The following is a 26,411-nucleotide window of genomic DNA, read 5'->3' as shown; positions in this document are numbered from 1 at the left end:
GGAGATCACATCTTGGGTCACAAATCAAGCCTCAGAAAATTTAAGAAAACTGAAATCGTATCAAGCATCTTTTCTGACCACAGCACTGTGAGGTTAGATCAGACTTTTTCAATTGTGGGGGAAAAAAAACTGTAAAAAACACAAATACATGGAGGCTAAACAGTGCACTACTAAATAACCAAGAGATCACTGAAGAAATCAAAGAGGGGAAAAAAAAATACATAGAAACAAATGATAATAAAAACATGACGACCGAAAACCTACGGGATGCAGCAAAAGCAATTCTAAGAGGGAAGTTTATAACAATTCAATCTCACCTCAAGAAACAAGAAAAATCTCAAATAAACAATCTAACCTTACGCCTAAAGCAACTAGAGAAAGAAGAACAAAGAAAACCCAGTCAGTAGAAGGAAAGAAATCATAAAGATCAGAGAAGAAATAAATGAAACAGAAACAAAGAAAACAATAGAAAGATTAATAAAACTAAAAGTTGGTTCTTGAGAACATAAACAAAATTGACAAACGTTTAGCCAGACTAATCAAGAAAAAAAGGGAGGATGCAAATCAATAAAATTAGAAATGAAAAAGGAGAAATCACAACTGATACTGCAGAAATACAAGGCATCATAAGAGACTACTACAAACAACTATATGCCAATAAAATGGACAACCAGGAAGAAATGGACAAATTCTTGGAAAGGTAAGATTTTCCCAGACTGAACCAGGAAGAATTAGAAAATATAAACAGACCTATTGCAAGTAATGAAATTGAAACTGTAATTAAAAATCTTCCAACAAACAAAAGTCCAGGACCAGATGGCTTCACAGGGGAATTCTATCAAACATTTAGAGAAGAGCTAACACCCATCCTTCTCAAAATCTTCCCAAAAATTGCAGAGGGAAGAACACCCCCAAATTTGTTCTACAAGGCCACCATCACCCTGATACCAAAACCAGACAAAGGTATCACAAAAAAAGAAAATTGCAGACCAATATCACTGATGAACACAGATGCAAAAATCCTCAACAAAATATTAGCAAACAGAATCCAACGATACATTAAAAGCATCATATGCCATGATCAAGTGGGATTTATCCCAGGAATACAAGGATTCTTCAACATACACAAATCAATCAATGTGATAGACCATATTAACAAATTAAGGAATAAAAACCATATGATCATCTCAAGAGATGCTGAAAAAATTTTGACAAAATTCAACACCCATTTACAATTAAAAAAAAAAAAAAAAAAAAAAAACTAGCCAGAAAGTAGGCAAAGAGGGAACCTACCTCAACATAATAAAGGCCATATATGACAAACCCACAGTAAATATCATTCTCAATGGTGAAAAACTGAAAGCATTTCCACTAAGATCAGGAACAAGACAAGGTTACCCACTCTCACCACTATTATTTAACATAGTTTTGGAAGTTTTAGCCACAGCAATCAGAGAAGGAAAAGAAATAAAAGGAATACAAACTGGAAAAGAAAAAGTAAAACTGTCCCTGTTCACAGATGACATGCTACTATTCATAGAGAATCCTACTAAAGATGCCACCAGAAAACTACTATAGCTAATCAATGAATGTGGTAAAGTTGCAGGTTACAAAATTAATGCACAGAATTCTCTTGTATTCCTATTCACTAACAACAAAAGATCAGAAAGATAAATTAGGGAAACAATCCCATTCATCATTGCAGCAAAAAAGAATAAAATACCTAGGAATAAACCTACCTAAGGAGTTAAAAGACTTGTACTTAGAAAACTACAAGTCAGTGATAAAAGAACTCAAAAGATGAAACAGATGGAAAGATATACCATGTTCTTGGATTGGAAGAATCAATATTGTGAAAATGACTATACTACCCAAAGCAATCTACAGATTCAATGCAATTCCTATCAAATTACCAATGGCATTCTTCACAGAATTAGAACAGAAAATTTTACAATTTGTATGGAAACACAAAAGGCCAAGAAAACCAAAGCAATTTTGAAAAATAAAAACGGAGCTAGAGGAATCAGGCTCCCCCACGTTAAGCTATACGACAAAGCTATGGTACTGGCACAAAAACAGAAATAAAGCTCAATAGTACAGGATAGAAACCCAGAGATAAACCCACGCACATATGGTCACCTAACTTATGACAAAGGAGGCAAGGACATACAATGGAGAGAAGGCAGCCTCTTCAATAAGTGGTGCTGGGAAAACTGGACAGCTACATATAAAAGGATGAAATTAGAACACTAACACCATACACAATAATAAAATCAAAATGGATTAAAGACCTAAATGTAATACCAGACACTATAAGACTCTTAGAGAAAAACATAGGAAAAACACTTGACATAAACCACAGCAAGATCTTTTTTGACCCACCTTCTAAAGTAAGGAAAATAAAAACAAACAAATGGGACCTAATTAAACGCTTTTGCACAACAAAGGAAACCATAAACAAGACAAAAAGACAACTCTCAGAATGGGTGAAAATATTTGCAAACGAAGCAATGGACAACGGATTAACTTCCAAAATATGCAAACAGCTCATGTAGCTCAATAGCAAAAAAACAAACAATCCAATTAAAAAATGGCTGGAAGACCTGAATAGACATTTTTCCAAAGAAGACGTATGGATGGCCAAGAGGCACATGAAAAGATGCTCAACATCACTAAATTATTAGAGAAATGCAAATCAAAACTACAATGAGGTGTCACCTCACACCGGGTTAGAATGGCCACCATCAAAAAGTCTACAAACAATAAATGCTGGAGAATACTTTTGTACTGGGAACCCTTCCTTACTGTTGGTGGGAACACAAATTTTTTTTTTTTAATCAGAAGATTATAATGATAAATTTATTTGTGACTGTGTCTTGCCAAATGCTTAATATAGGTAATTTCTTTTACTCATTACAATCATGTGAAACAATGTAAAATAATCTCCATTTTAGAGATGAGAAAAAGGACTATCAAACTCAAATATCCAGGTTCTTGACCACCATATGTACAATCCAAGTAATAGCAATAAAATCGTACCTTGAGGCCGTCACATAGACAATTTAAAATCTTTTCATGGGTGCCTCCAGCCGCAGCGGGTCCTCAAAGTGTAGCAACAATCGACGAGAGGGGGGTAGGGAACTGAACGCACCAAAGTATGGGATCAGAAGGGCACAGACAACTGTTGGTTGCAAGGAAAGTTTAACAACAAAGCGTAGCCGTATATATACCCCTAAAGCAGGGAATTTGCTTAGTCATGCCTTATCGGCATCAGCTGGTTGATTGGCTTCTCGGCTTAGTCACGCCTTATCAGCATCAGCTGGTTGATTGGCTTCTCGGCTTAGTCACGCCTTATCGGCATCAGCTGGTTGATTGGCTTCTAGGCTTCTCCCTCAAAGGCACCAATTTCCCCTCCAGGGTTGCTTTTCCTAGCTTTAGGGAACAACCAGGGACTCCCAGTAACTGAGCAGGTCCCTGGAGCGATTTGGCCAAAGGCCATCTCCTTTTTTACGTTCATACCATAAAGTCCAGGATGCATACCAAGGAGAGTACAATCGGGCCCTGAGGCTTATGAGGGTCTTAATGGTGCCTTCCTCAGAGGGCAATGCTCGCCACATTTCCCCCTCTTTTATTTTTTAAAGCTTGATAATGCAATTTCAACCCATACACCTCCTGACGAAGAGCAGCGAGACGGCCAACAATAAAGCGTAATAAACAAGGTAATGCAATTAACATCAACAATACACATGACCCCACGGTAATCAATCCTGTGAGTCCATTTTGAAACCAAATGCATTGGGTTTAACCATTGAAGCTGATCCAAGAGTCCTTGAATTAATTGTTGGGGCCCGTCTTCTTGTAGATGAGCTTCTTGAATTGCTTGTATTTCCGCATTAAGTTTTTGTATGTTCAAACTAATGTATCCATCAGTCCATACACTTATTCCAATGAATCGTTTAGGTCTTTTTTTAAAGCTTCAGATAATTCTAGCCAAGCTTGTATGCTAGTACTATGATACCATGGTTCAGAAATATTTACAGGCAGCATTACATAGGAAGGTTGTTTTAACATCATAACAGAAAAAGTTCCTTTCATAGGCAGAAGGCAAGTACTAAAAATACAATTCTGACAAGTTATATTATATCCTAAGGAACCAGAAGTAAACTCAATCTGTAAATCTCCTATTAGCAAGGCATATGAGGGTGTAACACAAGTAATAACCGGTTGACAAGAATAAGACAATGCAAACTTCCCAAAATCCCAATGCTTATAAAAAACCAAATTATTATCAGTAACAGAAACTGAAGAAATTAGAATGGTACCATTATTATAACTTAAGGTGCACCAGATTTGAGAATTCAAAATCAGATTGGGGAAAATCAGAAGGAAAAAAGGAGGGAAACTTCAAACTTGTAACAGCTTTAACTACCTTTAAACTATGGCCGGCCAGTAAAGTCCCTTGTCCTCCTACATATATTTCAACACAAAAACAGTATCTTTACCAGTCTCATTCTTTCCATTTTTGTTATTGTTGCCCTGTGAAATCATTATTTCTAGAACAGCAAGAAGATGTAAAGCTTTCTCAGGTTGGTAGGTTAATATATACAGGTCTACGAACAAAAAACACACTGCTTGGGCAAATTTTTCTTCAAAAGGTTCTATGAACTGATAAAGTTTTTCACCAATGGATATGGCTTCTGTATACTGTCGGACATGATACAGGATGACTGCTTGATTGTAATACAACATACCGTTTTCAAGATCATCTAGTCCATCCATTTCTTCAACAGCCGAGTGCACCTGATTCTTCAATTGGTTAAGTGTCTGTCTTAAACTATCTGTTGTTGTCTGGTTACTTTTGAAAAACTCAGCTACTGCCGTATTCAAAATTATTTTATAATCGTCTTTGTTTATATCTTGTAGGCAGGCAAGGTGTTGCAGACAGACATCATAATTTCCAGCTGTAAAAGCCTGGAAAGCACTGGTGGACAACTCCTTCTCTTGATCAGTGATTTCAGGTCGCTTCTTGGATACTTCTTGTCCCATATTTTTTTACTTCTGACTATCGCCCCGAGTTACTATCAACTTTACTATGTGGCCACACTTTCACTCTTCACTCCGGGGATTCACCTACCAAGATTCAGATGTCCCTCTTGTCAAGTCCCTGTTCGGGCGCCACTTGCCGCCAGCCGCGGCGGGTCCTCAAAGTGCAGCAACAATCGACGAGGGGGGTAGGGAACTGAACGCACCAAGGTATGGGATCAGAAGGGCACAAGCAACTGATGGTTGCAAGGCCAGGAACATAAATTGATACAGCCACTCTAGGGAATAGTATGGAGGTTCCTTAAAAAATGACAAATAGAACTACCATATGACCGAGCAATCGCACTACTGGGCATATACCCTGAGAAAACTATAATTCAAAAAGAGTCATGTACCACAATGTTCATTGCAGCTCTATTTACAATAGCCAGGACATGGAAGCAACCTAAGTGTCCATCAACAGATGAATGGATAAAGATATGGTATATATATACAATGGAATCATTACTCAACCATAAAAAGGAATGAAACTGGGTAATCTGTAGAGATGTGGATGGACCTAGAGTCTGTCATACAGAGAATAGTAAGCCAGAAAGAGAAAAACAAATATTATATATTAATGCATATATGTGGAAACTAGAAAACTGGTACAGATGAACCTCTTTGCAGGACAGGAATAGAGACACAGACGTAGAGCACAGATATGTGTACACAGTGGGGGAAGGGGAGGGTGGGACGAACTGGGAGATCAGGACTGACATATATACACTACCATGCATAAAATAGATAGCTAGCGGGAACATGCTATAAAGCACAGGAGTCTCAGCTTGGTGCTCTGTGACGACCTACATGGTTTGGATGGAGGGGGGTTGGAGGGAGATCCAAGAGTGAAGGGATTTAGGTACACATATAGCTGATCCACTTCATTGTACAGCAGAAATTAACACAACATTGTAAAGCGAGTATACTCCAAAAAAAAAAAGAGTATGTTTGTCTTTTTACCAGTGTTCTTTCACTCCACCTAATGATTTCAAGGTCCATATGGTTTGTTGCATTTATCAATAATTCTTTCCTTTATATTGCTGAATAGTATTATTCCACTGTGTGGATATATGAAAATTTGATAATCCATTCACCTGGTCATGGACATTTATGTGGTTTCCAATTTCTGCCTATTACAAAGAAAGCTGCTTTGAACATTCATATATAAGTCTGTGTGAATATGTGTTATCTTTTCCCTTTGGTAAATACATAAGAGTGGGATCACTGGGACATGTATGTTTAGCTTTCTAAGCAACTGACAAACTGGTTTCCATGGTGGTTGTATCATTTCACACTCCTTATGGCAGGATATGAGAGTTCTAAATGCTCCACATCCTCCCCAACACTTGGTATGGGGAGTTCTTAAAATTTTTGCCTTTTTTATTGGTGAGTACCACACTGTTTTACTGATTACTGTAGCTTTGTAGTATGTTTTGAAATCAGAAGTGTGAGGTCTTAGCTTTGTCTTCCTATATGAATTTTAGGATGTTTCTTCAATTTCTACAAATATGCCATTGGGACTTTGATAGGAATTGATTGAATCTGTAGATCGCTTTGGGCACTATGGACATTTTAACAATATTAAGTCTTCCAATCCACAAACATGTAATGTCTTTCCATTTATTTGTGTCTTTGCTTTAATTTCTTACAGCAGCATAAACCCCTGTGGGTTTTTTTATGTTTTAGCTCCACAGAGTTTGTTTGTTTTTATTAATTTATTTATTTATTTATTTTTGGCTGCGTTGGGTCTTCGTTGATGCACGCTGGCTTTCTCTATTTGCAGCGAGCAGGGGCTACTCTTTGTTGCAGTGCGTGGGCTTCTCATGCAGTGGCTTCTCTTGTTGCAGAGCACGGGCTCTAGGTGCGCGGGCTTCAGTATTCATGGTGCGTGGGCTCAGTAGCTCCGTGGCATGTGGGATCTTCCCAGACCAGGGCTTGAACCTGTGTCCCCTGCACTGCGCCACCAGGGAAGTCCAACCCGAAGTTTTTAAAAGACCATTTGGGGGCTTCCCTGGTGGTGCAGTGGTTGAGAATCCGCCTGCCGATGCAGGAGACACGGGTTCGTGCCCCGGTCCGGGAAGATCCCACATGCTGCGGAGCAACTAAGCCCGTGAGCCATGGCCGCTAGGCCTGCGTGTCCGGAGCCTGTGCTCCGCAATGGGAGAGGCCACAACAGTGAGAGGCCCGCATACCACAAAAAAAAATAAAAATAAAAATAAATAAAAGACCATTTGGCTGCTCAAGCAAATTCCTACTCACTTATCAAATATAAAAATCTATTCACTAATTACAATCACTATTAGCCATACTAACTTACTCTACATATTTCAAAAACAGGTAGCTAAACAATGATATTAATAGAGTCTTATTTACAAGGGGTAGACAAGAAAATAGCAACAAGATCAAAATGACCTATCCCTAAACTTAAATAATTAAAAACAAAGCCATGAGGTAATCATCTACATTGTAAATGTAGTATTAATGTAGTTACAGTAACTCCTCAGTCTTTATTCTAACATCTAAACATTGAACTGCCACTTCTACTTTTCAAACCCTTTGGTAGGCACTGTGGAGTCAAAGTTAAATAAAATTAAAATATTTTCCATAGCAAAAAAAAAAAAAAAATATATTTTCCATAAAGAGTTCAGCTAATTGTTCAGAGAATTGTTAATATGTGAAATAAACAAAAGAGAAAAAAGATCACATTCATAATAGTAACAACAAAGATTAAAGTACCTAAGAAAAAGTTTAACAAGTAAAGTGTAAGACATTGCATGGTATGAAATCTTAACGCATTAATGAGCTACTGAAAAGAAGACTTGAGCAAACAACAAGATATACCATGTTTGTGGACAGAAGAGCCATCATCCTAAAGATTATTTTTCTCCAGGTTAATTCATGGAAGTAACTACCAGGATTTTTTGTTTGTTTATGGAATAGACAAGTTGATCCTAAAATTCATATGGAAAAATATGCAAGAATAAACAAACAGGAATAGCTGGAGGAAAAATATTTTTTTAATGAGTTCTAAGAAGGAGCTAGCACTACCAGATTATTACTCCATTACTAATACAGAATGTTCCTAGTGTCTGACAGACATATATACAACAGAAGTTCTGAAACAGACCCAGCCATATACAGGAACTTAACGCTTGATAAAGATGATAAATCAAACCAGATGTCGAATAAATAAATGGTATTAGGTAGTCATCTGAAAAAGTAAATAAAAGTGGTCCCATGACCTCACAGCAGAATAAATTTCAAATGGAGAAAATATTTAAATGTAAGAAAATGAAACATAAAATATATAAGAAAACACATGATTTCCACTGCTAGCCAAGATAGAATAACAGGGACCAGATTTACCATTCCACCTTAAAAAAATTTTTTTTAAACAGACAAAATACATTAAATAATGGTTTTCAGGACTCTGGATATCAGGCAATGGAGGACAGTGATCCCCAACACACAGTAAACAAAAAAAGGCGAGTCCTGAAATTACCCCAGCTTACAGCCACTGCACAGAGAGGGTAAACCAAGGCAGAACCCAGCAGACTCCATGTTGAGATGAAGCTGAATCCAGGGAAACCAAGCAGCAAATGTTCATAGTACAGAGTACCAAAGAGAAGGAAGCTGCACAGAGAGGGAACCCTGGAGATTTGTTAAAACTCTCAAGTATTTGAGCATACAGAACACGCATGTTAGGAAACCACTGGAGCCCATCTGAAAGGATTACAGCAAACAGTGTCTGGCATTCACACAGGCTGGGAGAGCACTTGTTTTCCAGGTCATCTTGTGAAAACTCCCAAGTTACAGGGCATTGGATAAGACCCGGGAAGGTCTTGCCTCAATAATGAATAATTAGTCCTCAACTGAATACTGATCCAGGCCCACCTAATAAATCATAAAAGCAAGAACTGAAAGTATGAAACTAGTAACTTAACTGCATCCCTGAACAAAAACATCCCAAAACAAAAAGAAGATTTATAAAAATACAAAAATATCCAGCATCCACTAAGGTAAAATTCAAGATTCAAAGATTGCCAGGCATGCAAGGAAGCAGAAAAGCATGACCCATTATGAAGAGCTACTCTTCATAATGAAATAGTGAATCAAACCACAGGGAATCAAAATAGACTCAGAACTGATGCACAAGTTAGAATTAGCAGATAAAAACATTAAAAGTTATCATAACTGCATTCATTTGTTCAGTTAGTAGATGAAAATATATGTCCACATAAAATATTATGTCCACATAAAGTTATATATACACACATATAAGTTTAATGTGATCTAGTCATACAATGGAATATTATTCAGCCATAAAAAGGAATGTAGTATGACACATGTTACAACATGGATGAACCTCAAACATTATGCTAAGTGAAAGAAACTACTCACAAAATATCAATAATAGTTTAATCCCATTTATATGAAATGTCCAAAATAGGAAATCTATAGTGACAGAAAGTAGATTAGTGGTTGCCCAGGGCTGGGATGGTAGAGAAGGTGAAGGGAATGGGGAGTAACTGCTATTAGGTACAAGGTCCTTTTCTTTTTTCTTTTTTTTTTTTTTGCTGTATGCGGGCCTCTCACTGTTGTGGCCTCTCCCACTGCAGAGCACAGGCTCAGCAGCCATGGCTCACAGGCCCAGCCGCTCCGCGGCATGTGGGATCTTCCCAGACCAGGGCACAAACTCATGTCCCCTGCATTGGCAGGAGGACTCTCAACCACTGCGCCACTAGGGAAGCCCAAGGTTTCTTTCTTGGATAATGAAAACGTTCTAAAACTAGATTATGAGGATAGTTGCACAACTCTGTAAATATACTATTTATCCCCCCCCAAAATACTATTTTTTTAATATTTAGTATTTCAATACTACATAAAATGTACTATTACAAAAAAATAAGCCACTGAAATGTACACTTTAAATGGGTGGATTACATGGTATGTGAATTACATCTCAAAGGGCTATTATTTTTTAAATAGAGTAAAAAAATGTAGACATGGAAGATATAAAAAAACGCCCAAATCGAGCTTTTCTAAAAATGAAAACTACAATCTGAGATGAAAAATACATTGGATTTGATTAATGGCTGATAAGAAAATAGAAGAAAATATTAGTAAATATGAAGGCATAGCAGTAAACCTATCCAAATGAAAGTGAGTGAGAGAAAAAAAAAATCCAAAAAAACTGAAAAGACCATCTGTGAGCTCTTGGACAACTTAAAATGGCCTAATATACAGGTAATTGTATATTAAGGAGGTGGAATGAGCAGAAAAAAAATTGCAAGAAATAATGGTTGAAAATTTCCTGAATTGATAAACTCTTTAAACCCACAGTTCCAAGAAATTCAAGTACTGAGCACAATGTGAAGAAAAATATGCCATAATCAAATTCTCAAAACCAGTGAAAAACAGAAAATCTTAAAAGCAGCCAGAGGAAAAAGTACATATTACATACAGAGAAACAAAGATAAGGACATCAGATTTCTTGTAGGAACCAATCAATGTAAGTGATAAGACAGTAGAACAATGTCTTTACAAGTACAGAAAGAAAAAAGAAAAATGCCAAACTTGAATCCCATAGTAAGCAAGAACGTTTCAAAAATGAAGACCTTTTTAAACACTCAAAATGTTTTTTACCTTTTTTACAAAAAAGGTAAAAGAGACCTGACTATAAGAAATGTTCAAAAACAAAACAAAACAAACTCCATACTTCAGGCAGAAGGAAAACGATACCTTTTGGAACTCTGGATCTACACAAAGGAATGAAGGGCACTAGCAATGGTAACTACATGGGTAAATATATAAGATTTTTCTCAATTATATCTCTTTAAAAGATGATTGTTTTAATAAAAGTAATAATATATTGGGCTGGCCAAAAAGTTCGTTCGGGTTTTTGGTCGTGTGTTATGGAAAAACCCAAACGAACTTTTTGGCCGACCCAATATTGTGGGGTTTATAATATATGATATGTGTGAGTAAAACGCTTAAGAACAAAAGCATACAGGCCAGGGCAGGAGAAATTAAACACATGAGAATTCCTTAATAGCTTTGTTGAGTTCAACTATGACTTAAAATCCAGAAGCCATAAGAGGAATGATTAGCAGGTTCACCTACAAACTTTGCATGGCAAACACACATCACAACCACAACTATAAGATAATCAAAAGGCAAATGACAAATGGAAAACACATTTGTAAATCATCACAGATAATAATTTCCCTAATAATATACACAGGGCTCCTGGAACCAATCCCCCATGGATACTGAGGGACAACTGTATTTACCTATACAAAATATCAAGTTTATGGTCCAGTGGTTAGGACTCCACGCTTTCACTGCCAAGGGTCCAGGTTCAATCCCTGGTCAGGGAACTAAGATCCCACAAGCCTTGCAGCATGGCCAAAAACAAAAAACAATACAAAACAAAATACCAAGTTTAAAAAATTATAAAATGGTACTTTATGAGGGGACAAAGGGGATGAAGAGAGGTTATTCTAAATAGCACTTATATTTACAACTTAGAGACCATGATAGGAATCCAATGCTTGGCTGGGGAGGGTCTACAACCTGTAAATATTTCTACCAATTTTATGGAAATTAATGTACATTTTCCTCAGGAGAGGAGCCACAAGGAAATACATTATTATATAGGCATATAAAAGAATAATATGCATCCAAAAGAGATACATATTTAGACACATACTTAGGACAAGGAAAGATTCTACTCTAACATATGAAGTGGAAAAAAGTAATGATAAAATTACTTAGTGTTTATCTTATTGATATAGAAATATATCTCTCTATAGATATCTATGTATACAAATATACACTGAACAATCTAAAAGGCTGTGGTACTCATTAATGCTGTTCACCTAACAGGCACATTCCTGCCCCTCTGTGGTTGGGTGGGACCACATGGTTAATTTTGGCCAATGAACTATGACGAAAATGAGCATTTAATTGTTGATCAAGACCCTCCACAGCATTCTTTTCTCCTCTGGCACAGGGACCAGCAATATTAGAGACCATTGCTACTTATAAGCCTAGGTTCCCAAACAGTTACAGGAAGCAGAAACCCCTGCCAACCCACAGTGGCTGTGAAACAGAAACAAGAATTAAATCTTTATTTTAAACTGCTGAGATTTGGAGGGGGCTTGCTATTACAGTATAACCAAGCCTAAACTAACTGATAGAGAAAACACCCTTGCTAGTAGCATCACTGATCTTTTTCTTATGTGTTGTCTTTTTAAAAAATAATGAAAAAAAAAAAAAAAGTTGGGGCTTCCGTGGTGACGCAGTGGTTGGGGGTCCGCCTGCCGATGCAGGGGACACGGGTTCGTGCCCCGGCCCGGGAAGATCCCACATGCCGTGGAGCGGCTGGGCCCATGAGCCATGGCCGCTGAGCCTGCGCATCCGGAGCCTGCGCTCCACAACGGGAGAGGCCACAACAGTGAGAGGCCCGCATACCGCAAAATAATAATAATAATAATAAATAATAATAATGAGCACCTATATCTTAGAAACTTTATTTGAAGGTGGAGGACAGACACAGGTTTTAGCATGGGCCTTAGCATGGAGCATACACTGACTAACCCAGAGGCTATTATCATCACATCTTAATCTAAAGCATCTTGAAAACATGGCCCACTAGGACCCTCCAGCTCACTTTATTCCAATTCTGGGCTCAATGAGCAACCTAAGAGCAGTGAAAAAAAGCAAGGTAGAGATCAGTGGGAATAATGGACCATAATTTGCATGAGAGGATACAAACACACAGACATCTGTATACACATATATACATATATTTGTAAACACATAGAAAACCTCTGGTAAGACACAAGAGGTCAGCTTTGTCAATTGATTCTGAAGAGGGGTAACAGGCAGCTAGGTGACAGGTGAAAGTGTGAGTCTTACTCTGTGCTTTTTACTCTTTTGTATCTTTTAAATTGTGAACCATGTGCATGTATTATCTATTCAAAAAATAAAGAAAGAAAACACATAAAAGAAAAACAAGCAACTCTAGCTGAAGAGTATACTGAGTGTTTAGTGGGCCATATTTCAAAAACAGAAAGCCTAATAAAGGGGCTTGCATGGACCAATGATAAATGTGTCAGGAACCCAGGATCAGGAATGCACCTCAAGAACATGGAACAGGATTATAGGGCAGGACACATCACCAGCACTAGTTTTTCTAATAAGTTCTAAAAGCTGCCCACTCATATTTAGGAAAATGATGAAAAACTATTTCTAATTTCTCCAAAGTCAAGGCTTTTATTACTGAATCTTGATACCCTGTGAAAGCTTCATTATTGTTAAAGTCTACCTCTCACAAGATTAGCAGTATGACTATTCTCCCCCTCTGTTAAACAGACTGAATTATTGTTTCCAAAGAGAAATGAAAAGGGACTATGCAAAGCTTTAATAGTATGGGAAAAACATCCAAAAGGCAGGAAAATAACTCTTACTTACACAAGGTAAACTGTTATTTCCCTACTTTGTGTAACACTTTGTACATGCATATGATACACTGATTATAAACTCTTGAGCAATTAAGTCAGTATATTTATTTATCTTGAACCACTCACAAGAGTACCTAATGCTTGTTATCTGGCCTTATTGGAAATAAATGACATAAGGTGGTTGACTTCACATGTATGCATAAACTCCATTTAGCTGGGGGTGAGGAGTTCTTGGAAATGGTACTTGCACGGAATCCATAGTGTCCAAGGAGATCAGTCCTGGCATTCTACATTGGCAATGGCTCAGCTCCTTCCAGTCACTTCACATTCACTGAAGTCAGGATTGTCTCTGGCCATAATTCTTCTAGATGCTAATCACAACTGTTAGTTAAATCTCCAGGCTACAGTGATCTTTATAAAGCCTTTCATAAAAATCAAAGAACTTCCAACTGTCCTTAACTGCACACAGATCTTTACCTAGTTTCCTTAAACAATTCCTTGCAAATGGTTCATTAAGCTCACATCATAAACATCCAGCTTAGTACTCTCCCATTGGTTCTTTCTAACAAACCCGCCCTGTCACGTATGTGCCTTTTCCCAACATTTGCTATCAAAATTGCCTCACCAGGACACAGCACAGTGACAATAACACACTCAACTTGGGATAATGGTTGAGGGCTAAATAGCTGAAAAAACACTATTAGCACTAAGAGCACACAGAAAAAATTTAACCATACTATGACAGACTGCAGGAGTCACCACTCCCCACCCTCCCCTTCTCAGCACACGTTCCAATTAAACCAACATTTCTTTCAGGACTTTCTCCCACCTGCAGAGCCCATTTGGGCTGCCCTCACAGCACTTCAAAATTATCACTCACCCTGTGAGTTACTAGTGTACAAATATCCCAGCCCCCTTCCATCCTCACTTGTTCTACACTGGCTCCTAGATTTCCCCTGTGGGATCAAACTACAGCTACCATAGTAAGTAACTTGCTTGCTAATGAGTGGTCTATGGCCTGCACCTCCTGATCCTCTCACTTACCTACTTCACTTTGAGATTTGCCTGGGACCATCTCCTAAAGAAAGTACTTGCCTTGGAATCCTTGACTCAGTCTGTTCTGGGGGAATCCGAAACAAGACATTGACTGCAGTTTTATATATGCCTATTTATTCTTAGTAAAATGTTTTGAAGACAATATAATTACAACAAAGCAGCACTGCATATGGTTATGTTAAATGGGGTGTGTAAAAGGTACACAAAAGAAATTGGCATTATTTAAAAATTGCTTTTGTGGCATAAAACAAAATTTATTAATCCTTTTCATAAATCTCCATATTAGAATAATACTTGTTTTCTGAAATCATTTTAAAATACAGCCCTTAAACCAAAGCATGGATTTTTTTAAAAAATCCAAGTTTATTGCTTAGCCTTTGGAATAGCCAACATTTTTATTTTGGAAATTCTCAAGTGTTCCACAAGAAAAAAAAAAATTCCTTTAGCACTGTACCTGGAAATGATTGTCTTCTGAATCCACAAATTTAGCCTCTAAAAATGTATTTGTTCAAAATAATCTGAATAGGTCCTATTAAATAAAGAATGTTTTAAGGTTTATCTTCCTTTTCCTGCCCTCTTGAGTAAGAGAGATTTCACTAAATAAAGTATTTTTCCATTTTGGAGCAAAGTTATTATTTAATTCAGGTTAACTGCTGAATACAAGAGCAGGACAGGTCGGGGAGTGGGGATATCCCATGCTGGGATAGAGTCTATCCCCAATCCCAGCAATCACCCTACACACATACAAATGCCACCACAGTAGTACCAATGGTATTGTCAGGAGGAAGGAGAAAGCAGAGACTACTGTGTTACTGTGATCAAGAACAGTTCCTGCTGGTTCTGCAGTGGAAAATACGAGAATCTTTTAAAACATAGCTCAAGCCTCCTTTCCAAGGATCACATTCATTCAGAGGCATCTATCTTTGAGTGTCCATGACATTCACAGATAAGTTCCTCTATGTGATACAGAAGATATATAAATATCACCCAGTTCCATGTACTAGTGTCACTTCCCAGAGATCTGGGGTCGACTATGAAATCTCTATCGCAGCTCTTGCAGCACCCATTGCAAGGATGAGACTATAATACGCACTCAAACATATCCTGAGTGGATTTTTACTTCAAGCCCTTTTAGTCACAATAGTTTGAAATTAGAATATAATAGTGGAGTTAAAATCCCAACCTCAGTTGTGTTTGTTAGCTAAATTCTAAGCTTTTTTGACAGTACACTGTAAAAAAGGAAGTAAATGAATGTTAAGATGCTTGTTTCATGTATTAGGTGCTTCCAAAAAGATATCTAATGATAGCAGTACAATAAAAAAATTCTAAGAGCAGATTGAGAACAGCTCCCAAAAATGTAAAACCATAATGTTAATTCTGCTACACATTCGTGTCAAAGCAATTCTTCCTCAGCACCTATAAAAGAATGTGAAAATCAGAATGCTTTTCAGTTTAAAAGTCACACATACCAAATATAGTTCTTAAAATATTTAGCCATCTTTAGTGCCTCCAATTTAAAAAGCAATACTCAACTTAAAAGGTGCTCTATAATTACTTCTTACCAATAAATAAGGTATTCTTAAAAATAAAACGAAGTATCTCATTTTAAGTTATGCCCTGTGGGATACTTTAACATTCAAATTAGTGATACAGAATTAATTGGAATTCAGACCTTTCACTTTGGCTCTGTGTTAGTAGAGATATAGTTTTCAGGATATTATTAACTATATGCATATATTCATATCATACATATATATGATTAGTTATATACCAAAATGAAGCTTTTTCTCATTTCTTTTAAAGGTTAAAACACACACACACACACACACACGACACCATAAGACAGATCATTTTGACCACATATTGAAAAAAATAATTCACTTTGTGTAGGAATTATCAAGTAACATTTCCATCACAAATTTCTCTCAAACTGACACTGTTTGAATTAAGAGAGCAAAATCACATAATGACTGATTCCTTCACTGCCTGTCTTCATTGAGATGATGACTTAAGAGTGTATGCCTTCTCAATCTTTCAGTGATAATGAGCATGTTGTTATTAAATCTTCATATCCCCTCCTCCCTTCCTCAGTAATACTTGGCCCACTGCCTTGTTCAAAGTAGTTGCTCAATAAATATTTGTTGAATAAATTCCACAGCACAATTCATACGAATACAAATGAGCATAAATGAGCAAAATGCAGAGAATGATTCAGCTGAGATGGTCCTAAACTAGAGGACGCTGCAGAATTCATAATCTATAATATTATAGCATTACAGATTGGGTATAAAAAGATCAATGTCATAAACTGCACAGCAGTGCCAAGAAAGTAATTTTACTGTCCAATTAGAACTTGAAGGAACAACAAATATCACTGACATCAGGAACAAGATGTTTTTTCTTTTGTGAAAAGTGCACTGTCGACCAAATTTTAATGGTATAAAAGTAAACTACCTGAGAAATGAAATCAATATGCGATATTAAGCAATTAGAATGAATTTACCCTGCCTAGCTTCCTCAGCTCTTCAGACTCAAAGAAAATGGGACCAAATCTTTGAACTGACTGGTGAATAAAGGACTCTTAAGAGAATTGCTCCTCTAGAATATAAATGATACTAAGAATTAAAGGAGCTGAATAAAAGATGAAGAGGATAAAGTCAGAAAATTTTCAATTGAAAATAGTAAGTATATGGGGCCATTCAGATTTGTTCTTTTGGTAAATGGCCTTGGTTGAGGAACCTGAAAATCAAAGGGAATCAGAATATTTTTTTAAAAATTGTTTTAATAGGATACAAAAGAACTCCCCTTGTTCCCAAAGTTCAGGTTGGCATTTCATGAGATATCCCTCTTATCAAACACAGTAAGTGAGATATATGCCTGTCCACTAAGCAAAGAAATGCCTAGAAATAACTAAAGTAACCTGGGAGGGGAAAAATCAAGAACAGCTATCATAACAACTCATTCTAAGTATCCTTTCAGCAAGCGCTTACAAAAATGAGATTTAATTAAAATAAAATTTTAGTATTACCAAAAATATCCACCATCCAAAACATAGCATTCATAATTAACCCCATAAAATATCACAGAAACTACTTCCAGCATTACCTGTACACAGAAACCAACAGAACTTTTCATATAAAGACAGATTTCAACTTAAGTCGTAAACATATGAAAGATACTCTACAGTTATAGAAAACTAAAACTGCTACCTAAGACTAAAATTAAGACAAGCAAACAGGAAGAGACGGAACCAAGAATCACAACAGATTAAATCTACAGTTTTAAAATCATCAAAGAACTGCAAAGTAGAGTCAATGATCTGAATACCTTTGTTGGAGCAGTATCCATGAAAAGCTATAGAAAAAAAGAGAGAGAGAGAAGGGCGTAAAACTTTCAAATAAACTAGAGAATTCAGATGAGATGTACAAATTAGAGTTAAAAAACCTTGTGTTTCAGAAGTTAAAATCAATTTTATTTTTGAAATTGTTTTCTAAGGTAATCTCTGGCTAATATGGTAGTCAGCACTTCTACAAATTAAGTGACTAACCAACCTTAGAAGCCAAAAATCAAAAAATGTAAAGAAACAGTATTTGAAAGTTGGTTAGCTCCTGTTGCACCACTTTCTTTGTCTCCATACAATCTCTCCACTTTTGGCCCAGAGTAACCCCTGGACCTACTTACCTCACTCATAATGGTACCTGAGCTAAGTGAGGACTGGCTTTTAAATACTCAGATAAACTAATCTACCCATGTTTTCATTTCTTTTTAAAGACAATTATAAAAGTAATTTTAATGTGAAGGACCTTAAAGGACTTACTAAGATTAAAATAAAAATATTCTGTAGCTAGGACGGGAAGAAAAACAAAATACTAGCTACTAAAATTATTTTTTCCCAGTGTAATTTAAAAAAATAGATTTAAAGATATCATTACTTATTTATCTTATTTTCTAACTCCCACCCCTTCCAAATAAATTGGGTCTCTGTGCCACACATTAAACATTAGAAAGGCCTTTTGAAAGATAATTAGTTTTACCCAAAACAAAGAAACACCCTGTCTGCCAATAATATGCACCACCAGTATCAAAGCTTTTGGATCTGTGAAATACTCTTTTAAAACGGATGTACTAGGGCAGAGTCATGCTTTAAGCTAGCCACTCTGAAAAATTTGTATTTTATCAGTAAATAACACACTTTTAAAAAATAACCTTCTACCTGAGGCTCTCCCATGAGGACTTTGCACTTTTATTAAGAACCACCCCCCATAAACAGCTGCAATTTAATAGTAGGCAACATACAAACTCTTCAGTATAATAAAAGCATGTAACAACAGCCTCCGAAGAGTTTTGGTTTATTCTTCCTCTTACAAGAAATCTTTAAAGTGAAACTGTAACGTTTTTCCCAAGGCAGAAAGATCAACACGGCGCCAAACCTCCTCCACGTCTCCGACAAATACTGAGCCAGCCTCATCTGCAGCGTTTCTGCCCTTAAGATTACATTCAGGAGCAGGGAGAGGAACACACTGCATTTTCACTGTTTTTTTTTTTTTTTTTTGCGGGACGCGGGCCTCTCACAGTTGTGGCCTCTCCCGTTTTGGAGCACTGGCTCTGGACGCGCAGGCTCAGCGGCCATGGCTCACGGGTCCAGCCACTCCGCGGCATGTGGGATCTTCCTGGACCGGGGCACAAACCCGTGTCCCCTGCATCGGCAGGCGGACTCTCAACCACTGCGCCACCAGGGAAGTCCCATTTTCACTGTTTTGATTCACCGAACCTTTTGTGCAAGTACACGTATGGGGGAAATGTTTGCTTCTGAGCCTGAAACCCTCCCAACCATGATGACTGTTTCAGTGTGCCCTCTGTACCCCCCGGCCTTGCCCACTGCTGGCACACTTGTAATACCAGAGACCATTTATGGCGCCCCGGTTGTCAGCGAGGCACCAAGCCAGGCACTTAACATGCATCCCCTTCATTTCATCCTCCCAACAACTCTGCAGACTTTTTATTTTTATACAGATGAAAGAATCCAGGCTCCAAAAGGTTATTAAATCTGGCTGTGTTCAGCCCGTGTGGGGTGACACCAGCTTTCCCTGGTGTCCTCGAGCCTAACTACCAGAATTAGCTCTTCAAAAACTCTACCATCGAAGTTTTTCTTCCCCAAAGATTTCAACCAAGATATGGTTCCTCTTCAGGCTAGTTCTCCTTCAAACCCTCCAAGTTTTATATTTTCTCAAATAAAGCAGAGAACTTAACCTCCATGAGAGGAGGGACTATCTCCAGCACTGACCTATTTTATGCACTTGAAGGGGGAAAAAAAAACAGGCTGGCAGAATAGATATTCATTACATGTTTGCTGAAGGAATGAAATATCTGGAAGATCAGGGGTGTAAATGATGGTCAACTTGGAAAATAGCATGAGCTCTGAAAGACCTGAATTGTGTACTTAGTTTGCTCATTTTTCCAAATTCACTAGATAATTATTCATCTCTCTAAATTCAACTTCATAGATACTACTTATGGAGCATCTACTATGACATCATCTACTAGCCAAAGTAGCAAAGGACTAACTAGTAGATGTTCAAGAAATCACTTATGTATAACTGTGAAGCAGCTTTATCTGTCAGAAAGAATAAAAGGCAGTGATCATGACTTTCCCAAAAAGAAACTGCATTAATTTGCAGTTTGCAAACTTATTTTACAAATTTGCAAAATTACTTATCTCTGGTCTTGGCTTCTTCACAGGGAAAAATGGACAACTGTGAAATTCCTAGGGGAATTCTTTCAAAAAATACCAGGTCCATCAATTCAGAGTTCCCCAGAGACTATCTCAGAAATTTCCAAGAAATGTCATTGGTATGTGCCAGTGCCTTCCTCCCATCCTAAAAATCCACAAAGTGGTTTCATTCCAGCACTCCCCAACCCCAACAAAATTTGGAGAAATTCATTCCCATTCTAAGGCACAGCGCAGTTAATTTGTGCTGTCAACTCCTGGCATTAATACCATCTCTGTGGGACTTCCCTGGTGCTCCAGTGGTTAAGACTCCGCACTCCCAATGCAGGGGGCCCAGGTTCAATCCCTGGTCAGGGAACTAGATCCCACATGCCTCAATGAGGATCCCACATGCTGCAACTAAGCCCAGTGCAGCCAAATAAATAAAGAAATATTAAAAAAAAAAAAAAAAAAAAAAAACTATCTCTGTAACCCAGTTATTCCACCTCCCCTTCATCTTTATGCCCACTCGTTATGTGGCAGCAACACTGAAACTGTGTTGTTTTTGCCTTTTTATTGGTGCCTAAGGAATGAGACTCAAAGCAGATGACTAACATGATACCATCAGAAGTAAAGATGTTGAAGAATTAAGCAAGCACATAAATCAAGAAAATAAATTCACATTATGCAGACAGTAAGTATAGACATAAGTCGTAAGTAAGAAGAAAAATGAACACTATAGACTTTGATGAGTTTCAGTTACTGAAGCTCAATAATCGACTACATGAAACTGTTGAAGAAAAATTAATTTATTTCCTCCTTGAATCAGTGCCCCAGGTTAACAGCATTCCTTTTCTATCAAGAAAAATATATTTCTATCACTGCAAACAATGAATACGCATGACTACTTTACATAGTAAGCATTCAAAAAATACTTCAATTAATGAATAAATTTTCCCTGTCTAATGATGTCTAGCATGATTTTTAAAATCCTAAAAAGAAGGGGGGAGGAGTAGTGCTGTATCTGTTTAATTTTATTTGATGAGTATCCAATACACCATTAATCAATGCTTTTAAATAACAATCCTGACCTCAATTAGAGCTTCTCCAATAAAATTATTTACTGTTATAATATAGACACTCTTTAAAAGGTAGAATATAATGGCAGACACTGAAAAAAAGTATTTTTCAATTTAAGACATACCACCAAGAACATTTTTTTTTGTGTGTGGTACACGGGCTTCTCACTGTTGTGGCCTCTCCCGTTGCAGAGCACAGGCTCCGGACGCGCAGGCTCAGCGGCCATGGCTCACGGGCCCAGCCGCTCCGCGGCATGTGGGATCTTCCCGAACCGAACCGGGGCACGAACCCGTGTCCCCTGCATTGGCAGGCGGACTCTCAACCACTGCGCCACCAGGGAAGCCCCAAGAACATTTTTTAAGCCAGCAGTTATTGACAATTTTTGTTACTAGTCAGAAATTTAAAAAACAAAAAAAAGTAAAATAAATTGAACTTCTGTACCAACTATTAAATCCTATAAATTATCAAACACGGATTATGCAGTAATGTTATAGCCTTTAATTTTTTTTCTATATTAATAAAGAGGAAATGAAAATGTACAATGTCATTTACAGAGGGCCCTATTTAAGGGACAGGAATGTATAGAGATCAAAAAGATTCAGACGTCTGGCCGCAAGGAGGTTCATAGGAAAATCAAAAACCTGACTGTGGGGAATTTCCTGGTGGTCCAGTGGTTAGGACTCCACTCTTTCATTGCCAAGGGCCCAGGTTGGGGAACTAAGATCCCACAAGCCGCATGGCCAAAAAAAACCCCAAAACCAAACAAACAACTATAACAAAACCTGACTGTGTCCAACATTTTCTCCCTTGGTATTTCTCTCATCTAGATACCTAGTAGTTCCAAATCCAACTGAAAGCCCTCCTCACTTCCCTTCTTCCCCCTGCTTCCTGACTGATAACTCGTTAGGATCTTGTCTTTACTCAGTTATCTCTTTAGCATTAACATATACAATTTATACTGTATTTATAACCTTTCTTTCACATGGTGCACTGGAACTGCACCAGGAATACAGGTAAAATTCCATGTCATTGCATATGGCAAGAACTGAATGAATGCTCAATGAGAGGTTGATGGGGTCTGCTTAGGAATAAAACCTGGGTCAGTCTGTTCCTAGAAAGAGTAGTGTCTAGTATATCGGGGTGGCAGGATAGACAATAAACAGTGGCCACGTTACAAAAGAGAGAGGAACAAAAATAGGAATTAAGCCTCCTATGTTAAATGTACACACATGAAATACCCTGGGATCTATGGGAATTCAACCTATAGATAAAATAGACTGTAATAAAAATGTGAAGGGACCAAAGTTTAAAAAAATTAAAAAGTAATGTATTTAAAGGCAGAGTGGGCAGAAGTAATAATGTTTACAAACCAACCCCACTGGGAAAGAATCTTCACAATCTTATAACAAGTGTTGGTGAGGATGTGGAATAATCCATACATTGCTAGTGAGAATGCTGGTGGTACAGCTGCTTTGGAAAAAAGCCTGGCAGTTACCATGTGATCCAGCAGTTCTACTCCTAGTTATATACCCAAGGGAATTCAACTCCTTAGTATATACCCAAAAACTTGTACATGAACGTTCATAGCAGCATTATTCATAATTGCCCCAAAAGCCCACTCACAAATGGATAAACCTATATATACTTTGGCCTGGCCTCTTCACTTCAAATTTACACAGTCACACATGTAGGTAGACATGTACACTGATGCTACTGCAGCCATTTGCAGTAGGGATTGGAAAACCCCCAAATAACCATTTATTTATTAGCATTAAATAAATCACAATTCAGCCATACAATGCAACAACATGCAGCCATTAAAAAGAGGACCACTCTTACTGGTACGGCACAATTTGTAGAAACTTGAATATGAGTAGAAAACTGAAGGGAAAGAAAATATTACCAGGCGAGGGGGACTAACTATATTTATATATCTCCTTTAGTAATGTTTGATATTTAAAATGTGCATGCACTGCTGTTAGAAAACAATAACTGAGGGAAAACCAAGTTGGGAAGGATGGTGCCAGGTTGCCATTTGCTGAGGATGAGGCCTCAAGCGTTTCCTACAAGCCCAGTAAAAAGAAATCCCCACCTTGCATCCAAAGTTACTTTGTCTTGTATATCACACCCAATCAAACTGATTAAGTATCATTATTCCCAGGAATACAAGACTGTCACTAAGGGACATCTGGAGAAATCGTAGGGGAAGTTGATTTCCTTAACTCCCCTGGAGTGATCTTACACTGAGATTGGACCCTTCCATTATCTGGGCTCGTCATCTAAATAAGAGTATTATGATTTTATATAGTGCACCAACTATTTCCTCAATATTCTGCTTGGTGATGTTTTCTGAAATAAATTCATTGATCACTACCTCAGGAAAGCCAGCCACATTGCATCTTTTTCTCCATAAAAAAGGAAGATTTACCCCAACGACTTTGCTGTCAGACACTTCCTTTTTGATTGGAGACAAGTGTCTCCAATAGGGAACTGTCTAAACAAGTCATAAAACATACACATATATATAAACAAGTCATAAAACATATACATTTAAGTCCACATATACCATTTTATGGTCTTATACTTTAAAACCTTATCTATTTTGGCAGAAGCAGTAATTAAAACCAAATGAGGCAGTTCTGCAAGTACTAATACAGAACAATCTTTCTGCTAAGAAATACTGTGAAAACAATGTGCAAAACAACGTATTGTATGCTGCCGTGCTTGCGTACTTGCTTACGGTAGAGAATGTAACGTGTAACCATGCAGTCCATTTCTGTTAGGATTCACAAGAAACTAGGAACATAAGTTGCCTCTGGGGAAAAACACCCGGTGGCTGAGACCAACTTTTCACTATATATAATACTCCTCTTTACCTTTGTAATTAAGAATTCTGTACCAAGTAAGTGTGTTACTTGCCCCCAAATTAAATGCTATTCAACAAGGTCCTTCGAAGAGGTATACATAACAAGGCCTAAGGCCTGTGTGGGTCCTGCACCCGCGGCCCTCCTCTGCGGGGCCATCTCCCCGGTAGCGCAAAACGTGGTGGGACCTGGTCTCAGCCTCATCAAGTGGGCTTCACCTCCTAAAGCGGCAGGCGCTACGGTGGACCTGGGCAGATGCAAGCTGGAGACAGGTACTTAAGGCAACCCCTTCCTGCCTACCTCCTCTGTCGCCAAGGTCCGTTCACTCAACGCCGAGATACCTTCCACTCTACTATCAACTTTCTGTGAAATGGACCTTAGTTTCAAAACAACTGTCCATCGACCTAGAAAATAATTTCTACTAAATTTCTGTGTTTGAGCATCTTCTTAATTAATGTCTGACCACTCCAGCTTACCTGGTTTATCAATGGGCGGGAAACAGTTTATAAAAATCCAACACACCGAGGTTTACACATTCTGCGCCACAGAAAACAGACTGAAAAATCCCTCAAAATTGTAGACAAAGCATTTCCACAAACATCATCTCATTTAATGCCTTCACACGCTTCAGTGTCAATCCTGGCAAACCCAACGGCTCCCAAATTGGATTTATAAAGTCTTCAAGAATTGTAGAATAGGTAGGCACTAATAATAAAGCAGTTATCAAACGGCTGCTTTTCTACCTGTGATTTCTCAAAAGTGACAACTCTGGACATTCATCAAGCTGACCAGTTCAAATGCCATCTAAGTGACATTCCATAAGCAAGGCAGGGGAACTATCCCTAGGAGGTCTGGGGCGTGCTCGTACGCGCGCTGGGGAGGGAGCGAGGGCAATGAGGACCAGGGCAAGGACCTGGCTTCCGCGCCGGGCCGGGGAACGCCGCCCCAGGCGGGAGGGACTCCATTTCCCACAGAGCAGCGGAGGTTTGGCAAACGCCAAATAAACACTGCAGCTCCCGCGCCAGCGTGTTCGGCGCGCTCGGGGAATCCTTTGGAGTGATTCGAAGGTTCATACTCCTTAAGGGCCAACCGAGCTTGCAACCCGGGAGGCGGTATCAACTCGAATTTAGGAAAATCCCGAGGCGCCGAGAAGACGCCCGCAATTTAGAAAGGTGACCCCTGGGGCCATCTTGCTGGGGTAGGAGGGTGCAAAACGGATAAAGTTACAGCTTGCAACAAACGCAGAAGAAAACTCGGGGTAGGGGGGCGCTCCCAGGGCCCGGATCCTGAAGGGGGTGTGGCCGGATCGGGCTTTTATGGGGGTGGGGGTGGAGGCGTGTCAGTCTGGCCCGGGGAGGCGCCTCTACTGCCCCGGGTGGGTGGGCTAGGACCCCCGCGCCGGGTGCCGCGTGTCCGGGGTGCCCCGCCATGCGCTCGCTCGCCGGCTCACCGGTGATGTCCAGGTACAGGTCGTCCTGCCGGTCCAGGTGGTGCAGTTCCTGCGACGTCGACCTGCGGCTCTTCATTCCCAGCGAGGACGACGAGCACTGCCGCGAGCAGGGGGGCGCGGCGGCCCAGGTCGGCCGCCGCTCGCTCTTCCGCTTCATGGAGGCGGCCGCGGCCCGTCAGGGGACCACGACCATGGCCTCGCGCGCCCGCTAGCCCGCCGAAGCCCCCGCTGGCCCCGCGCGCGGGGCTGCGGGCGCGGAGCGGCGCTACGCCGACTGCAGGCGCCGGCGGAGCCCGGCGGGAGGTGGCCGCGCAGGAGCCGGATGAGGGGCCTGGCCCACCGCGGCTGTCCCGCTCCCTCCTGCGGCCCCCGCGGGACCCGCGCCACAGCCCTCGCTACAGCGCCTCCTGCCGCAGCCGGCGACCCCCAGCCCGCCCCCAGGTGCCTGCAGCCCGCTGGCGTGGCAGAGGCGACGGTGCTGCCGCCGGCGGCTGGGACTACCCGAAGTAACCGTGCGCGCCCACCGCAGCCGCGGACGCTGCCGCCGAGGCGCCCGAGCACAGCGGGCCGCGGAGGGCTGGTCCGTGAAGCTTCATTCACAAAAAAAGGGCCCACAACCCTCCTCGGGGCCCGCAGACTGAGGCCTTCATTGGTCAGTGAGGCGTGACGTCACAGAGACGGAGCTTTTCTACAGGCAGGTA

General features: G+C 39.3%; 1 protein-coding gene across 8 annotated transcripts in view; it reads right to left on the bottom strand.

The window, feature by feature from the left end:
* Positions 1–25,950, bottom strand: part of CDC14B (cell division cycle 14B) — a 105,010-nt gene extending 79,060 nt beyond the window's left edge. For 3 of the 8 annotated variants that reach the window (XM_067041187.1, XM_067041185.1, XM_067041188.1), the window contains exons 1-2: positions 25,711–25,914; positions 17,937–17,963 (exon numbers count right to left, since the gene is read on the bottom strand). In XM_067041187.1, coding sequence (XP_066897288.1) covers positions 17,937–17,963; positions 25,711–25,867 — 184 coding nt within the window. In that variant the 5' untranslated portion in view covers positions 25,868–25,914. Of the gene's footprint in view, positions 1–17,936; positions 17,964–25,710 lie in introns of all 8 variants that reach the window. The other 5 variants (XM_067041184.1, XM_067041190.1, XM_067041186.1 and 2 more) reach the window with 2 other exon arrangements.
* Positions 25,951–26,411: the final 461 nt, after the last annotated feature.

Source organism: Kogia breviceps, chromosome 8 (assembly GCF_026419965.1).
Source record: "Kogia breviceps isolate mKogBre1 chromosome 8, mKogBre1 haplotype 1, whole genome shotgun sequence".
NCBI classification, from domain to species: Eukaryota; Metazoa; Chordata; class Mammalia; order Artiodactyla; family Physeteridae; genus Kogia; species Kogia breviceps.
This window is presented reverse-complemented; position numbering and strand designations above follow the sequence as displayed.